General features: G+C 53.1%; 1 protein-coding gene across 3 annotated transcripts; it reads right to left on the reverse strand.

The window, feature by feature from the left end:
* Positions 1-2,232: 2,232 nt before the first annotated feature.
* Positions 2,233-15,703, reverse strand: ASB6 (ankyrin repeat and SOCS box containing 6). 3 transcript variants are annotated; one of them, XM_075906018.1, is made up of 7 exons: positions 15,522-15,703; positions 13,073-13,247; positions 11,216-11,397; positions 8,266-8,372; positions 7,706-7,814; positions 6,248-6,334; positions 2,233-4,793 (listed from the first exon to the last, which is right to left on the reverse strand). In XM_075906018.1, exons 2-7 carry the CDS (start codon positions 13,183-13,185, stop codon positions 4,117-4,119), a joined length of 1,275 nt encoding a protein of 424 aa, XP_075762133.1. In that variant the 5' UTR covers positions 13,186-13,247; positions 15,522-15,703; the 3' UTR covers positions 2,233-4,116. The 3 variants fall into 3 exon arrangements, with proteins under 3 accessions (XP_075762133.1, XP_075762134.1, XP_075762135.1); XM_075906019.1 differs by lacking the exon at positions 15,522-15,703 and adding an exon at positions 14,141-14,606; XM_075906020.1 differs by lacking the exons at positions 11,216-11,397; positions 13,073-13,247; positions 15,522-15,703 and adding an exon at positions 9,779-11,176.
* Between the last annotated feature and the right edge of the window lie 2,972 nt (positions 15,704-18,675).

The following is an 18,675-nucleotide window of genomic DNA, read 5'->3' on the forward strand; positions in this document are numbered from 1 at the left end:
GTTGTTGAGTTGTGTAGCCCAGCTTCTTGCTGGGGGTGTGATGTGCCGTTCCTTCCCTCCCTGGCCAGGAGAGATGGAATCTCTTATCCTAAAAGATTTAAAAAAATAATGTTGCTGTAGTTGGAGAATCCAAACAGCCCTGGCACCTCAGCCAGGCAGGGGCAGACTAGCCCCTTTCTGCTGACACAGGGCAGTTGTCGAATTCCAGGCTAGGAAGTATTTGCCACTTCCTGAATGAACTTGTCCCAAGCAAGCCCTTGCACCTGCCACACGCTGCAGAATAAAAAGCCCTGGCTGGGTAGGGCTATGGTGTGGCTCTGAATTGAACCTGGCAGGTGCAGCATTTCAGAGTGGAAGGCTGCACCAGGCCTGTCAAACCACCCCTGCTGTAGCAATTTCCTGTCTGTTACCACTACTCGTGTCACTGCTGAGCAGCAACCCAACAGGAAATGCTGACTGGCGGCGCTGTAGCTCTGGGACATGGGTTTAAGGGTTTGTCTGAATGACAGCTTAGCAAGCCAGTAGCTCACAAGCTCTGGATTCACAACCCAGCACTCTATCACTGTGTAGACCAGGGATGGGCAACTTTTTTGAGACATGCTTGAAGATTTTGGTAAGTGATCAAGGGCTGCACTTTTCTGTGGAGAGGGTGTGGAGTCTAGGTTGGAGGTTAGATGCAGAAGGGTGCATGGGGTAAGGGACTGGGGTGCAGGAGACAGTGTGGGGTCTGAGGGACTTTGGATGAAGAAGCAGACTGTGAACTAGGTCAGGGGAATGGGGTGCAAGATCAGGGAGGGAGTGTGGGTGCAGGAGAAGATTCTGGCTGGGGGGAGAAGTGTAGGAGGTGGCATAGGATCTTGGAGGGAGTGGTCCCCTGGGGCGGGGGTGCAGAGGGTTTGCATGGCGATCTGGGGGAGGGAGTTGAGGTGTAGAAGGAGTTGGGGTGCCGGAGGCAGGTGCTGGCTGGGAGGACTTTACATAAGTGTCTCCTGGCCAGCAGGCTGCATCTCCAAGGCAGGCTGGGCTCCCTGCCTGCTGCAGCCCCAGCCCACTTGAAAATACAGGCTGCTCCCTCCACATGGCTCTCAACTCTGGGTGCAGGAACAGGCTTGGCTGCCCCAGTCTGTCAAGCTAATCTCTCAGCGCCTATTGGCTGGTTGTTTCCAGCCAATAGGAGCTGAGAGATTGGCTGGGGTCAGTTTTATTGGCCGGATGTTCCTGGCCAATAGGAGCTGAGCATTGGGCTGGAGGCGGGGAGATGAAGCTTCCCCCTCCATCCAGAGGAGAGGCACATGGAGCAGCGCTGCACTTAAACCAGCAGCAGCTGCATGCCTGAGGATCCCGGCAGGGGGTCTGCGGGTCAGATCTGGCCCCCAGGCCATATTTTGCCCAGCTCTAGTGCAGACAAACCCAAACCGGTCAGGGCAGCTCACCCGTGGCTGTTGTACTTTAAATTAGTCCCCACTATGGAACAAGCCTGCTGCTGTAGCCCCTTGGACCCACTGCTGAAAAGAACAACCATGTTACTGAGGCAGGAATTAAGCTACAACAGGGGCAACACCTTGTGGCTGTGTTCCAAAGAGGAGCCAGCATGCCCAGAGGCCTGCCCAGTTTGTGCATGGCCACGTACCAACAGAATAAGTTTACAACATGAGATTTTGCTGTTTGGCCGTGTTGCTGTCTAAAACCTCTTCATCCAGGGCCCTTACTGAGCTTAGAGCAGCAAGTCTCTCCTCCCCCCCCTGTCCCCCCCCCAGTGCCAGGAGAAGGGCATTCTCCCTCTTGTGCAAACAGCACACAGTTCAGTGCTTTAATCCCGTGCCCAGTACAGAACTGGGAATAAAAACTTGGTGGCCCGCCTCCAAGGCCAGGCTTTAACAAAGCGAAGGCTCAGTTCTTCCTAGCTCTGGATAACTTTGGTGTTTTCGTTCTGTTTGCCTTGCTAACAAACAGCTGAGTCAGATTTCTTTCTTTTAGATTCCAGTCGCAGCCTAGTGTAAATCGGGCATAGCCTGACTGGTGCTATCACTGTAAATCCTCATTGGAAATAAGGAACCTTATGGCACCTGGCCCATCAGACTTGCCCAATGGGGACTGACAGCTGTGACTAGCCTCCTATGTGCTAAGGACTGTTGTAGTTAATTTTCATCACCCTACGGGATAGGTAGATCCCAGCTGTTGCACCCCTAGGAAACCACACGCACACACACCAGCCCAGAGGAAACAAACATCCATTTTCTATTGCAATAGCTCATTTAATGGCTTGATCTCAGCAAGACACTGGCACAGTGGTTCATTTTACACCCATTTGTCAACATGATCATCAGCTGCTCCTGTGACGTGTTTGGGGCTGGGGAAATGGAGTTTGGCAGAACAGTGCATTTCATCAGCTTGCCCTCCTGTCAGCCTTAACAAACGGGTGAGGGTGATGGTCTGGGAGGAAGAGTATTAGCCTCAGATACTGGAAGGCTGTTTGCGCTCAGCTTTGTAATCTGAGGCGCAGCACAGTGGATTTCCGTGGGGGAGCCCTTGCTTTGTGGCTCAGGGGGGAGAATGGCTGAGCCGCTGTTTGGCTTTGGCAGCTGAGAAGCAAACAACGTGCAGGAGGGAGGCTACCCTGAGGGGATAGTGCTGTAACTTGGCCTGTCCTCTTGGCAGCCCCAGACTGAGATCACACTGAGGGTTTTGGGTGGGCTGGTAGCCACACGGGCCGAGAGCCCTGCCCATTGCTGCCAGGGCAGGGTAGGCTGGAATAAGGGGGCTGCAAAGTGCTCTCTGGCCAGCAGGAACCCTCCACTGCCTTCAGGAGGAGACACCTGCAGCCCAAGACAAGGCCATAGGAGGTGAGGAGCACCCCTACCCCAGAGCCTTGTGTACCCCGATACTGTGTGGTGCAGGTAGCAGTGGGGAGAGCACCTCTAGACACCCCCACAGTGGAGGAGCAGGAAAGACAGTGCTGCTAGGCTAAGCCAAAAGGATGGCCTGGCCTGAAAATCCATAGCCAGACCCGTTAGTCCTGTTTCTGCTACATCTTCCACTAGCCCCTTAGTGCCTCCTTGTAGGAAGCCACCCTCCACTTGCAATAGCAGTGCATGGTAAAGCCTGGAGCTAGAGATTCAGGTGCTGTGGCCAGCCCTGCCCCTTCCCTCTTATTTGTACGGGTCTGTCTGAGCCCAGGGCCCACATGGGTCACTGGGACCCCAGCCTCTGCCTCAAGTGCTGGCAAGTGCCTGGGGAAAGACAGAGAAAGCAAACCTCTCTGCTCCCTCTGTGGTCCTGGCAGGCGGTACAGCTCTGAGAGGAGTGCGACAGGCTAAGTGACTGGTTCCAGGAAGTCCTGGGGGAAGTTGGCGTGACACATACTGATGCACCATGGTTCTTGCTTTCCAAGTGCTGGAAGAGCCAGGCCCGCTCAAGGCTGTGCACAGAGGGGGCTGGTGAAAGTCCATCAATCCTTCTGGCAGCACCGCCCATGCCTGGGCCTGGCCTGAGGCGAAACCTCCCACAACTCTTCCCAAGGAGGCGGGAGAGGGAGGCCCTTGCTGAATGTTTTCTCAGAGCAGCTCCAGGCTTCTTTCTGCCTCCAGGCCACACTCTCCTGAGGCAATTAGATTTGGAAGCAGCCGTTTGTCTCCAGCCATTCCCAAATTCAGTGCCTGACAGGAAACTCACAGGTGGGCAGGTAAGAGGGGAACTCTTTGTTCCTTGGTGTATTCGAACAGCACGGCGCATGTAATTGGACAACCTACAGCGTGCATCACCTCATGACTGCAAATCCAGGCAGGCGTTTCTGGCATGTCTGTGTGAAGCAGCCTTCTGACCAACACGCGAGCTTGGCCCGTCACTTGTCCCTCTGCCCTCCCACTCCCGACTCGCTCTTCGTTGGGATTCAGGTAACATGCTGCTGAGGGCCATCTCTTCCCAGAGAAGCCAGGCCCATGCAGCGCCCACATGCACAGGCCCCACAGCGGTATTTGGGGACAGCATGGCATGTTCAAATAAAGCAGTGGAGGAAGCTGGTCTGAACCATAAAGAACCCCTCAGTTTTCCAGGTGGGGAAACTGAGTCCCAAGAGTGTTTGGGGAGGGAGCGGTCCAGGTCTGTGCCTTGCCTGGCTCAGATGTCCTCCTCACTGGCACTGCTGTGGTCTATGAGGAGATACCACTTTAGCCTGTCGGGAAGAGGAAGGGCCTTTATTTTCACATCCACTGGCCACGGCTTGAGGCGCTGCCGCAGATACACCCTGCAGAGATGTTTCAGGGACTGCGGGGTGTGCTCCAGCTGTTTCAGGGAATGGAAAAGGGCCTTGATCTTCTCCCCATGGAACCTGCAGCTGGTGGAGTTGATCTCAAAGTTGCTAGGCAGTTTCGGGACCTGCGAGCTGGCCACCATGAGCTCGAGGACTGTTTCTGCTTTTTGCAGGAGGTCAGCGGAGAAGCTGTCGTCTTCTGAGCTGCTGAGGTGGGAGCACAGCCTCTCGAAGACAATGTGAAAGCCGGACCAGCAGGAGGGGCCGTGGAGGGAGCAGTTGTAGGAGGCCCCCGACTCCAGAAGGAAGCGCAGGAGCGGGAAGTGAAGCTTGAAGCTCTTGAGGCAGATGTGCGTGAGTGACTCGTGGGCTGGGCACTCGCTGGGGTCAGCACCATGGACCATCAGCAGCTGAGTGACCCGGAAGCAAAAGCGGTTAATCATTCGCACCTCCTCTTTCTCCCCGCCCACCGTCTCGCCCAGCAAGAAGATGATGCAGGTGAAGACGGTGTCTCCATCTTTAGTGGTGGCCTTCACATCCGCTCCTGAAGCAAGAGATAAAAGGGGGAGCAGTGGTCAGAGACCCCAGCGGACATTCCCTGGAATGGGAGGCTGATACCAAAGAGCAGGTGCAGGCATCCATGTCCCACCCCACCGCATACGGTACCGCACCATTGGACAACAGGTCTGAGGTGCTGCTTGATACACGCTCTGCAGAGATGTTTCAGGGCCCGCGTCACGTGCTCCAGTGAATGGAAAAGGGCCTGACCTTTGTGGTGGGAGAGGTCCAGGTTGGATAGTAGGAAAAACTATTTCACTAGGAGAGTGGTGAAGCACTGGAATGGGTTACCTAGGGAAGTAGTGGAGCCTCCATCCTAGAGGTTTTAAAGTCTCAGCTTGACAAAGCCCTGGCTGAGTTGATTTATTTGGGATTGGTTCACAGCCTTGGGCAGGGGGCTGGACTTGATGACCTCCTGAGGTCTCTTCCAGCTCTATGGTTCTATGACCGTTAGCGCTTATCCCCAACCCTCCTCTGCCTGCCAGTTAGGGACTAGGCGTGGCCTGGATGGAGCTCACACTTGCACCAGCGGCTGTTTCACCTGGAGGGACAGGCCTCTGTACCAGCCCGTGCTGCTAGTTAAGAGTCTCTGCTGAGGGTTCATAACGTGGCAGATACGTGGTTTCATCCACACCGTGACAATAGGTTAAGAAAAGTGAAGCTGTCAGTGTAAGGTCAGATGGCACCATACGATCACCGAGTCTGACCTGTACATCACAGGCCCCCCAGCACTCGCCCACTAAACCCAGCAACTCAACTGAGACCAGGTATTGTTATGTAGTGCAGGCAGAGGAAGGGGGATTGATGCTCACCAATGCAGAGACCCCAGTAGTAGAATTGAATAAGCAAGATCTGCCCCAAGGAGCATGGCAAGAAACCCACATCCCATGCTGCAAAGGAAGGCGAACAATCCCATGGGCATTGCCAGTCTGACCTGGGGGAAAACTCCCTCCCTTCCGATGCCGCATGGTGACCCGTTAGACTGACAGCATGAGTGTAAAACCCAGACAGCAACTCAGAGAATGCCTGGTGCCCCCAAGAGTCCTGGCTCTCTTCATCAAATGTCCCATCTCCAGCCGAGGTCATCTGCGACTCTTGAGGAAGGAGACCCTACAAACTCCAGAATACGATGAGAAGGGGGAATCTCTTCCTGACCCCTAGAGGTGACTGTCTGAAGCCCTGCAGCATGAACAGGACATGAACCAGAAGGGCAAAGTTGCAAGTTATTTCACTTGGGGTGGGTGTAACAGGAGAGCCCAATCTCCTGCCTGGACTATTGCATGGAGGAAAGGCCAAAGCCAACTGTTGTGGTGTTTGTTCTACAGTAGCACCTCTGAACTCCTGGCACGGACCACAGTGCTTAGGTGCTGTGTGAACACAGAATAGACGGGCCCTGCCCACCTCTAGCGCTTGGTCTTTACACTGAACGGCTCGGCTCACCTCCTTCCAACAGGAGCCGGATGTTTTCGGTGTTGTGGATCTGAACTCCATCGCTGCTGGCCAGGGCATGCAGCAAGGCTGTCTTTCCTGCGGAGAAGAGCGGAGAACGAAGAGGGAAAAAGTTACACCAGGGGACTTCCAGCGAGGCTCCCTTTTGGCCCTGTCCACGAACCACGATGGTATGGAGGGGAACACTCTGCAAATAGCTCTGCCTTGAAAGAGAAAATGGATGCACCCCTTTCGTGAGCCATTCCAAGGCAGGGGCAGGGCCTTAGGGATAGCAGGTGTTAGCGCAATGCTGCTTTAGAGTCGCCAGAGGAAGACTGAGATTGTGGCTCTTCCATTAGCCCTTAGGCACCCCGGATCAGAAGTCAAGTCACTGCAAACACAGACTGAGCGTGAGCTCCCCGACGCGTGTGGGCAGGAATCAAGTGCTAGCCAGAAAGTGACAGACCCCAGCAATGCCAGGTAGTCTGAGCACAGCTATGTAGCCGTGCTGAAGCAGGGGCGAGACCCACCTTGTGTGAATATGGTCAAATCCTGCCTGTGTCTGTCTTAGAGATACCAACAGCCCAGGGGCAAATACTCATGAACCATGGGAGGGTTAGAAGGTGTTAACCTGGATCTGAATTTCCACAGGTGGTTCTTGCTTCTAAAATGGGCCGAACACTGAGTGATTCAGAATTAGGGATGTCAAATTTTGATGATTTGGCTAACGGAATAGTCGATAAGGGTGCTTCTGCCTTTGAAGTGTAACAGCAGCCCCAGAGCTAAAGCGCTGTGGGGAGCCCGGGGTTCAAGCAGTCCCCCACTGGCCCTGTGCTCCCCGTGGTGCTTCAAGGTGGCAGCGCCGTACGGAGTCTGGGGTCAGCGGAGGAGTCCCCAGCTGACCCCAGGCTCCATGCGGCGCTACTGCTTTGAAATACCAAAGGGAGCCCAGCGTCAGGCTCCAGTGGCATTTAAAAGCGGCAGTACTGCACGGGGACCCCAGGCTCCACACAGCGCTGCCGCTTTGAAACACTGCGTGCAGCCCAGGACCAGCTGGGGACCCTGGGCTGCATGTGGCATTTCAAGGTGGCAGCACTAGGTGGAGCCCTGGGTCAGCTGGGGACTCCCCTGCTGACCTTGGACTCTATGCAGCACTGCTGCCTGAAGCACCCCCGCCTCTTACCCCCCCTCGCTTTCCTTCCCCCCTTGCTGTTTCTATCAGAGGCAGTAACTAGTCGTTCTCATCCTTAATTCAGAACAGAGCCAAACTTAACAACCTAGGAAAAGAATCCCGGGGTCTTGCCTCCCCCGTCCTCTGCTCTAACTGGACCACCCCATCTGCCCAGTCTGTTTTCTCCACATACCAAGGGTTGCTTTCTGCATGGGAATCAAGTGCACCAGAAGTTAGAATGGGGGTAGGGGACCAAGGGGGAAGTTAACCCTTCATGTTGGAGGGAAAGGGACACAGACCGTTTTTGTCAGCTGCGTTGACATCGGCCCCGAGTTCCAGGAGACGCTGCAAACACGGCAGCCGTTCAGGCTCCTCGCTGGCCAGATCCAGGGGGCTGCTCTCGTGAATCTGGGGGGAGGAAGGCAACACCGAAAGCCAATGATCTTCTGCAGTGGAGGCTGATCCTACAGCATGAGGACTGCAGCACAAAAGGGTTCCCCAATGAGACAGCTGGCTGACAAGCAGGGCTGGGACAGCCAGAAGGAAACAGTGTGGGTTCTTCCCAGCAGCGGTAGCACTTTGGGGCAGGCATACAAAGGACTAGTTGCAGCCAGGCCTGAGTACTGCAGTGAAGCCTGTGCAAACTACAAATCCCAGCATGCAGTGCTCCACCCAGACTGGAGCAGCCCAGGACAGCAAAGGGAGAGGAGCTAAGCAGTCTGGATCCCTCTACTGGTAGCAAGTGCTTTCTACAAAGGAGAGCAGCGGCCCAGGTTCTCCCAGGAGGTGTTGTCGGTGCCATAAACCCTGGCGAGATCAGATCCCGTCACCCTGCGTATAACGCTGGTGTTTTCCATACCCGGTCTCTCCGGTTAACGTCCGCCCCCTGGCGCACTAGCAGCTCCACCATGTCCGGCTGGTTTCGGAGAACAGCGATGTGCAGAGCCGTGTAATAGGTGACAGGATCTAGGGCCAGACCCAATGACAAGTCAGAACTAAAGACGCCCTCTGAAAATTATGAGCAGTCCCAGGTATAGCAACGTAACCCGCAGCAGCTGGGTTTGGAGAGTCCAGCTCCCCAGACAGGGCTAAAAGCGTGGGAAGGGGGCTGGCTTGGCTTGGCAAATCCCTGCCTATCCCAGAGTTCACTGGAGATCCCACTCTGTCTCCCTGGGTGTCTGTGTTGGCTGTCTGGCCGCTCCTGCCTGGCTTGGAGCAATCACAGGGGGTATGTCTACACTACCCCGCTAGTTTGAACTAGGAGAGTAATGTAGGCATACCGCACTTGCAAATGAAGCCCGAGATTTGAATTTCCCGGGCTTCATTTGCATAAGCGGGGAGCCGCCATTTTTAAAACCCTTCTGGTTCGAACCCCGTGCAGCGTGGCTACACAGGGCTCGAACTAGGTAGTTCGGACTAGGATTCCTATTCCGAACTACCGGTACACCCCGTGTAGCCGCGCTGCACGGGGTTCGAACCAGCGGGGTTTTAAAAATGGCGGCTCCCCGCTTATGCAAATGAAGCCCGGGAAATTCAAATCTCGGGCTTCATTTGCAAGTGCGGTATGCCTACATTACCCTCTTAGTTCAAACTAGCAGGGTAGTGTAGACATACCCAGGGTGGGCTGGCCTGAAGCAAAGCAACTGACGGCCCAAGCCCGGCTGTTGGGGAGTGCCACGTCTCTCTGGGTACGTCTAGACTACATGTCTCTGTCGACGGAGCCATGTAAAATAGTTTACTTGGCATAGTCAATGAAAAGGGGATTTAAATAATCCCTGTTTCATTAAAATCAAAATGGCTGCCTCCCTGTGCCGACAATCAGCTGATCCGGCAGAGCGCGGCAGTCTAGACACGGCGTGGTTGACAAGGGTTGCCTTGTGAAATGAGGTTTACCGGAGTGGTCGACAAAGGCTTCCCTTGTCGACCGAGCCTTGTCTGTCAACCACTCCGGTAAACCTCATTTCACAAGGCAACCCTTGTCAACTGCGCCACGTCTAGACGGCCGTGCTCTGCCGGACCAGCTGATCGTCGGCACGGTGGCAGCCATTTTTATTTTAATGAAGCAGGGATTATTTAAATCCCCGCTGCATTGACTATGCCGGGTAAACTATTTTACATGGCTCCGTCGACGGAGCCATGTAGTCTAGGCGTACCCTCTGAGATGACGAAGAAGCTGGCCCTAAGCCGCCAGCAGCCGGATCAGAAAAGCCAACTCCATCTCAGCCCCTTTCTGGCAAGCCGCAGCCCTGCTTTTGTGGCAGTGGGGCAGCCCGCACCCCCTACAAGCTCTGCGACCCCCAGGTGGGCCCCAACCACCTCTCTGGCAGCAATGCTGGGGGGAGGGGGAGTGAACGGATGGAGGAGAGACTCACTGCTGTTTGCTCCTAGCCTGCTGCGGCTGGGCCTGCAAGGGAAGCAATTCATGGCCCAGTTCCCCACCCCACCCCTCCCCAACAGCTAGAAGGTGGCTCTGTTTAAACCCAGCCACCCTGCTGGAACATAGCCAGCGTTCTGGCTGTGATGTCACAAGGCCACGGCGGGTTTCTCTGAAGGGCTGAACAGAAGTCAAGGGCTGACTTCTGCAGCTTTTTAAACCCTTCCCCCTATTAAACAGGGCCAGGAGCTGACATAAGGAAAGCGGCTGATAGGCGCCAGGGCTGTCCATCCAGCCCCTTCGGTGCTTGGTCCTGCTGCGGGGGGAAGGGACTGAACTTGATGACCCCTCGAGGCCCCTTCCAGTTCTAGTATTCTACGATTCTAGCCATCCACAGCCCAGGTACAGCAAGGCCACAGTGAAGGCAAGCCAGCTGGCACAGCACCAGCCAGCCCGCTGGTCAATCCTGGACTAAAGGGGTAGTTTAATCCTGGTGGCTGGTAGCGCTCTGCTGGGTCTGGTAACCCGGGTGTCTGCTGTGGCCGCAGAACTGACCCTACCTCACTCAAGCAGCCAGCAGTTGGCAACAGCTTTTTGTCACCCTTGGTGGATTTGAAGTGGCTGCCCATAGAGGGTGGGGTGGAGGGGAGGCCAGAAGCGCTCGTTACTCACCTCTAAGCCATGCTGTCCCCCTGCAGAGTCCTCAGCACTACTGTGTTCAGTACAGAGACTGCCAGACAGGCCACTTCACTAGCCCAACGCCTGCCCCCAGGTGGGGACACCTTTGGTTTGACCATCAGATTGTTACTTAATGTTTTCCCCTCGTTCCCTGGACCCCCTAGGATGCCTGCCTGTTCCTACCGATGATTTAAACCGAAAGGTGCCACCTGGCTCCCTGCAAAGCCCAGAACATCCACATGATGCTTTTCTGCGATGCACTTCTCAGAGACAAGCACCAAGAAACGTGCTGCCCTGTGCCAGCAAGGACATTTTCATTAGCACTGACAGAAAAGGCAACACAGCATTCGCCCCTGGCTTACAAGTTTGGGGGGAGGTGGGGGATGAATCCATTGTGAGGGAGAAGGGCATGGTTGGTCTTAGCAGAAAGATAGCAAAGGCCTGATTATTGCCCACTGAAGGGGGTTTGGAGGGGAAAGTGGAATATCCTATGATCCTATGCACCTGAAAACGGAATGGGCGGGCATTGATGTCTCCCAAAACCGTAACATTCCTGCCACCACTCCAAGCAACCAGCCAGGTTAACGTGGGAATTACCAGCCCAATGAAGAGGGGGAGGTGGGCTGGGAGCCCAATTCAGATCCAGGACACTGCGTTCACCTTAGGCAGCCCCCAAAATGGACCTCTCTCTGCCGCCCACAAAGCCAGTTAGCCCCAGGCACAGGAGTTTGCGTGTCGCCGCCTGCCCCAGCCTTACCTTCAAAGATGAGATTGGCCCCATTCTGCAGGAGGACTTCGGCTGCATGCACCAGCCCAAGTTCAGCTACCTTCAGCAAGGAGTAGCTCACTCCTTCGTGGTAGAATGGGGACTGGGTCTCTCTCTCCAGCAGCTCGCTGAGGACCAAGAATTTGCTGCTGTCTTCAGCTAGGCAGCTGAGGCTAGAGACACAGAAGAGTCCCCCATTGTTAGAGCTCCCTGCATTTCTCCTGGCACCGCACTGGAAGGGGGAATGAAGGCAGCCTAAAACTGATGATGGTAATACCTGCCCGTCGGGCCTGAGGCACAGCTGCTGAAGTCAATGGAGGACACCCACCAGCACCCGCAGCGTTTGGAATAGGCCCTGAGACCCCTTTCCTTAGAGGAGTTCAAATTAGTTTGCTATGGGGGGAAAGCCTCAACTCCACTTGGCAGAGGAGGGGAAAAAAAGAAAAGTCAAGGCACAGGGAGCACGAGGGACTTGCCCGTGACCACAATGTACATCTGAGGGCGTCAGGAACGGGAAGGGGCTGGCCAGATTCTCAGACCTGTGCTGCAACGACTGTCCCATCTCACCAGGGTTGCAAAGATCAAGGCTGTGAGTGTGGTGCCCAGAGTATTTTGACTTTCACTGGGACTTGGGCACCTGACTCTGCTGGGCTCCTTCCCAAAGCCCAGCGCATGTCTCAATCACGCCCTCTGCAGGTGGATGTTAGCGTACATTTGTTTAAACGGTTAACCGATGAACCTGGGTTTATCGGTTAATCCAAACAGCTACACGCATTACCGCCCTCCCCCCTCTGCCCCCCGCCCACTGCCTCCCCATGAGCCACCTGCCTCCTCCCCCCAGCACAGCTGTCTCTGATAGATGAGGGGGGCAAGCGGGAGCCGGTACCTGCGGGAAGCCACCTTTCAAGCTGGCTCCCTGTGTGTATCAGCTCCCCAGCCACCTGCCCCTCCTACGCTATCAGAGGCTGCAGTGCGAAGGGAGGGGGCAGTTGGGAGCAGATATACGAGGGGAACCAGCTTTCAAGCTGGCTCTCCGTGCATACCGCTCCAGAGACTGTCAAATAGTCATGTAACCGATACGATCTGGTGAGGTTACACACTTATTAAACGATATCTAACATCCCTAGTGCTGCCTTCCCAAGTGCTAGTCCTCCAGCCTGGTGTTGTGGAAGCCAGCAACCCCCTCGGGCCTGCTTTCACCGCCGCTCTCGTTTCATGGCACATGTCTTATTTGCTCAGAATTACAGGCCGGCCACCTGAGAGACCTCCACTATTGCAAGAGTTTATTCCAAGACAACGGAGGCTAACCAGGAAGGTCTCTCTGGATTAAACAGCCCCTCGCTGCAGGTTTTGGGAAACACTGTAATCTGCCTTTTAACTCCTCCTCTCTAGTACAGTGCTCCCCAAATCTTATTGGCACCTACATCCATTGAACGTTAGTATCAAGCTTTCCTGGGGCAAAGGCCTGTAATAATACAGTCAAGGATGGCCCACTAGCTAGCCCACTGGACTGAGACTCAGAACTCCTGGGTTCTTGTCCCAGCTCTGCCAGATGACCCTGGGCAAGACACTTCACCTCACTGCTTCTTGTCTATTTAGACTGCAAATTTATTGGGGCAGGAACCCTTACTTCTTACAAGCCAGGGCCCTAATTTCAGCTATGACCTCACATGCTACTGTAATGCAAATAATAATAATAGAATGTTAATTAGATACAATGCAACTATTCAGAGGAGCTTTTGTAGAGCTTAGAGTAACGCACAACCACTTATTTAATCCTCCATTCTGTTAGTTTACAAATAAAGTAAGTCACAGAATAAAGGCCACCAGAGTCTTGAAATTAATTACCTCTCTAGAGTTTCCTGCTTGTCAGGATCCTGTATCCCCAAAGATCCCAAGATCTCATCTACCAGTGGCTGATACTCAAAAATGATCCTGCGGAAGCCATGCAAAAAAGGCATAATGCTTGTCTATTCAAATATCCTTTGGTCTGTAGCACAAGAAATGGAGTCGTCTTTTCTCCCTGAAATGAGACAAACATTCAAACAAGGTCAGTTACAGGTTTCTGGAAGCAGAGCATCAAAAGTAAAGCTTGGCCAAAAAAAACCAAAAAAAACAAATTGTACAAAGCTTTTTTCAGCAAAACATGAAGATTCAGTGATACCAAAACATTAAGCGAATTTGTTGGTTTCATCCGATTATTTTGGGTTGGAAAAAAAACATTAAATAATTCTGGAGGAAAAATAAAAATACCTTTTGTTGTTTCAGTATTTTCAAAATGTCTCAATATTTCAGTTCAAAGCAACTTTTCATTTAAAAATATCCTTTGATTTTATTCAAAACAATCCACAAAGTCTTAAAATGGTCACAGTAAAAAAAAGTGATTTGTTTGACCAGAAACACAATTATTTTACTTTTCAAATTGCTGAAAAAGTGTTCAGTTTGACCCAAAACATTTTTTAAGTTTTTCTGAGCTGCTAGTGAAGTCTATCATTCTCACAACCCTAGTGAGGCAATTCTCAGTAAGGTTACGGCTGTTTACTCAATTTCACTTTCAGGTTCTCTGAGTGGCAGAGAGGTGACATCTCTGCAGAGAAATATCTGTTTAGAAACACTGGATTTTTCCCTTTTAATTTGTAGAAACCACTGTATTAATTTAAGATTTTTAGAAAAGCTAGAGGGCTCCCTCTCTCTTTTAGGGTATGTCTACACTAGCCCCCTAGTTCGAACTAGGGAGGCTAATGTAGGCATTTGAAGTTGCAAATGAAGCCCGGGATTTAAATATCCTGGGCTTTATTTGCATCTTCCTGTCCGGGCGCCTTTTTAAATCCCCTTAGTCTGAACTAACTGCCCGCGGCTACACGCAGCAGTCAAATGTTAACTGGAACCAAGTCCTTAGTTCGAATTAACTGTTACCCCTCATTCCACGCTGATTATTTTCAGGAATAACGGCATTGCGCAAGAGGGTTTTTCTTGGAGCAGTGTAGACAGCTCCTTCTGGCACGAGAGCCTCTTCTGCAAAAATGGCAGCTCATTAGGTATGCAAATGAGGCTTGGCGATATTCCATGCTTAGCCTCATTTGCATATTTCTCATGCAAGAAGCCGGGAGTGTAGATATAGCCCAGGAGTCAGTCATCTCATAGTAGGCCCCAGAATATGGGCCAGGTAACTCACTGGCTACTTGCTATTTGTAGGGTCATGCCCTTCCTTTTGGGGGCAGGGTGGCTCTCTGAAGCATCTCACACTGAAAGTGGCACTTTGCCTTTACTAAGCACTCAGGCCACTGCCAGCACTTGCCTCTGTGCAGTGACCACACATTACAACAGGGGAAACAGACCAGCACGCCACAAAGCCGGTCACAGGCCCTTGCCAGACACTGAAGTCAGCAGAGCACACACACATGCCAGTACATGCACACACCGATCCCTGTGCACACACACGCATGCCACTGCACACACACACACCGATCCCTGTGCACACACACACGCATGCCACTGCACGCACACACCGATCCCTGTGCGCACACACGCACGCCACTGCACACACACACCGATCCCTGTGCACACACACGCACGCCACTGCATACACACACCGATCCCTGTGCACACACACGCACGCCACTGCACACACACACCGATCCCTGTGCACACACACGCACGCCACTGCACACACACACACCGATCCCTGTGCACACACACGCACGCCACTGCACGCACACACCGATCCCTGTGCGCACACACGCACGCCACTGCACGCACACACCGATCCCTGTGCGCACACACGCACGCCACTGCACGCACACACCGATCCCTGTGCGCACACATGCACGCCACTGCACACACACACCAATCCCTGTGCACACACACGCACGCCACTGCACACACACACCGATCCCTGTGCGCACACACGCACGCCACTGCACACACACGCACGCCACTGCACGCACACACCGATCCCTGTGCGCACACACGCACGCCACTGCACACACACGCACGCCACTGCACGCACACACCGATCCCTGTGCGCACACACGCATGCCACCGTGCATCGCTGCACGCACACGTGCCTGCCATTGCACACCGGTGCCCCAGAGAGTCTGCCTACACCCGAAGCAGCGCGGCGTAGCTCCCGCACCCTGCAGAGTGAACACATGGGCCCGCACCCCCCCCTGCACACACACACTCCTCCCCCCAGCAGGATCTCAGCCGGGGGGGGGGGCTCAGTTCCCTTCCCCAGCATCCCCCCCCCATTACAGCCTCCCCCCCGCCCCAGGCCGCCCGGGACCCCCCCGCCTACCTGCACGGGGACCCCGCCTGCAGGCAGCGCACAGGAAACGGAAGCGGCTCCCACGGGCGGGCGGCAGCAGCGGTGCATCCCCGCGGTGCCTCTAGAGGCCGCCGGGCCTGCTGCAGGGAGGCGGCTCGGCAGGGGGCAGCAGCTACCGGGGAAGCGGAGCCGGCCCGTGCACGCGGTGCGGCCGGGGGGGGGGGGCGCAGGGCGCCTCCCGCGGGCTGCTGCTGCCTAGCAGGGTTACGGTTCCTGCGCTACTGGGGACGGGGGGGGGGGGGGGTGTATCGCCCCCTCCCCCCCCGCCCGCCCCAGAGTCTCAGAGACCTCAGAGCTACATCCCGGCCAGAGTTAGGGTTCAGGCTAACGGGTTGCAAATGCAGCACCAACCCTTGGGCCAATATTCAGGGCCCCCCCCCCTCACAAAAAAAGGTCGGGCATAGATTGTGAGCATGCAGCGTAAGGCTGGGCACCGGGCTGTGCCATCTCTCCAATGCTGGTAACCAGCTTTTAAAACAGGGAAGGCCCCGGGGGCGAATGTGGCCCTTGGCTTGCCTGGATCCGGCCCCCTTGGCTCAGGGCCCCCCCCCCCCCCGCCCCAGCATCGGGGAGCCTGCGCTGGTGCTCTGCTGGGGGCTGGAGCACACAAAAATCTACTAGGCTGGGACCCCCGACTCGGGCATGCGAGGGGAATGTGCGGAGTGTCTTTCTGCTTCTCAGTCGGGGCCACAGGGGATAGATTGCGGGATGGTTTCAGAAGAAATAGTGAACAAAAAATGGAAAAAAAAGGACCCCGACAGTTGTAGAGTTGTTAATCAAAAAAAAAAAAAAAATCAGTGAGGCCCCTTTAAGAAACATGTGGTGAGGCTTTTTGGCCCTAACAGGCTAGTTGCCTGCCATCTTGCCTTCCTGTGCCAGCCTGACAGCTCCCCAGTAAGCACTAGGGTTGCCAGGCTGCCTCTGTTTTGAGCCGGACAGCCTATTTTCTGATATTTTTTACCGGACAGGAGGCGAAAATATCAAACTGTGCAGGTCAATACTGGGAACTGGCAACCCTAACTGTGAGGTGTTTTTTTTCCTGCTTCTCACTTGTGAGTGGTCCCCAACTGATTTTACTTTGGGTCATTGGCCCCTGACCCAAAAAAGGTTCCCCACCCCCAGTTTAAAGGGCCAAACAGGTCCCACTGCTGCTGAGAAGCAGCTCAGAGAAGGCCAGGAGAGGGTGATGGGGCACAGCAGAGCAGGCTGCTGGGCATCTCCAGCTCCTACCATCCATGTAGTGAGTGGGTGAGAGGAGATGATCCCTGCTGCTGCCACAGTGCCAGGCCCCAGTAATCCCCTGGTCCTTCTCTCCATAGGATGGTTGGGGCAGCTGCCATAGGGTCCCCAAAAGTGATGGTCTGGGGTGGCTGCCCTGATTCGTCCTATCGATGGCACAGCTCTGGCTGCCTGTGATGTAGCATGTACTATATCATGACCATATAGGATGTAATTTGGTATATATTTCAGTAACAAAAGTCACCCAAGGTCTCATATGCTATAATACAAATTTTTGATTATTTTTGTACCGTCTATGATTTGAACCAATGAATCGTAAATGAACCACATTGTTCCATAGAATCTTTATGCATCATAATTCCCTGCTCTAGTAATATGAATACAGCAGTAGGGATATATTGCCAACCACCTGACCAGGATAGTAATAGTGACTGTTAAATGCTAGGGGATGTTACTTAGGCTATACATATTTTAAAAAATATGTTGAAATCCCCTGAATAATAATGGGGGATTTCAACCATTATTGACTGGGTACATGCCACCTCAGGAACGGGATGCAGAGATAAAGTTTATTGACACTTTAAATGGCTGCTTCTTGGAGTAGCTGGTTCTGTAACCCACAAGAGGAGAGGCAATTCCTAATTTAGTTCTAAGTGGAGAGCAGGATCTGGTCCAAGAGGTGAATATAGCTACACCACTTGGAAACATTGACCATAATATAATTAAATTCAACATCCCTGTGGTGGGAAAAATACCACAGCAGCCCAATACCATGGCATTTAATTTCAGAAAGGGGAACTACACAAAAAATGAGGCAGTTAGTTAAACAGAAATTAAAAGGTACAGTGCCAAAAGTAAAATCCCTGCAAGCTGCATGGAAACTTTTCAAAGACAACATAATAGAGGCTCAACTTAAATGTATACCCTAAATTAGAAAAATACAGTAAGAGAACCAAAAAAGTGCCACGGTGGCTAAACAACCAAGTAAAAGAAGCAGTGAGAGATAAAGAGGCATCATTTAAAAAGTAGACATTAAAGCCTAGTGAGGAAAATAGAAAAGGAACATAAACTGTCAAATAACATGTAAATATTGAATTAGAAAGGCAAAAAGGAATCTGAAGAACAACTAGCCAAAAACTCTAGGGCTACGTCTACACTGCAGGCTTCTTGCACAAGAACAGTTGTTCTTGCTCAAAAACTTGTGGCGTGTCTACACTGGACACGTGTTCTCGCGCAAGTAAATTTACAGTAAAGCATCAGAAAAGAGGGCTTCTTGCGCAAGAGTTATTCCTCTCCCCACGAGGAATAAGCCCTCTTGTGCAAGAAGGCAGCGTGGACAGGCAATAGGGGTTTCTTGTGCAAGAAACCCCTATGACTAAAATGGCCATCAGAGCTTTCTTGCGCAAGAGAGAGCCCATACCACCATGGACGCTCTTGCGCAAAAGCACATTCTTGCGCAAAAGCACATGGTAGTGTGGATGCGCTCTTGCACAAGACAATTTGTGCAAGAACTCTTGCACAAAACAGTTCTTGCGCAAGAAGCCTGCGGTGTAGACGTAGCCAAAAAGTAATAGCAAAGTTACACTTACCGGCCTGTAATTATCAGGATCACCTCTAGAGCACTTTTTAAAAATTGCCTTCTCATTAGCTATCCTCCAATCATTAGTTACAGAAAATTATTTAAAGGATGGGATAGGAGGGAAGGTCCTCTCATGGATTGATAACTGGTTAAAAGACAGGAAACAAAGGGTAGGAATAAATGTCCAGTTTTCGGAATGGAGATAGGTAATTAGTGGTGTCCCCCAAGGGTCTGTACTGGGACCAATCATATTCAACCTATTTATAAATGAGCTGGAGAAAGGGGAAAACAGTAAAGTGGCAAAAA

The sequence above is a fragment of the Pelodiscus sinensis genome, chromosome 22, assembly GCF_049634645.1.
Source record: "Pelodiscus sinensis isolate JC-2024 chromosome 22, ASM4963464v1, whole genome shotgun sequence".
NCBI classification, from domain to species: Eukaryota; Metazoa; Chordata; order Testudines; family Trionychidae; genus Pelodiscus; species Pelodiscus sinensis.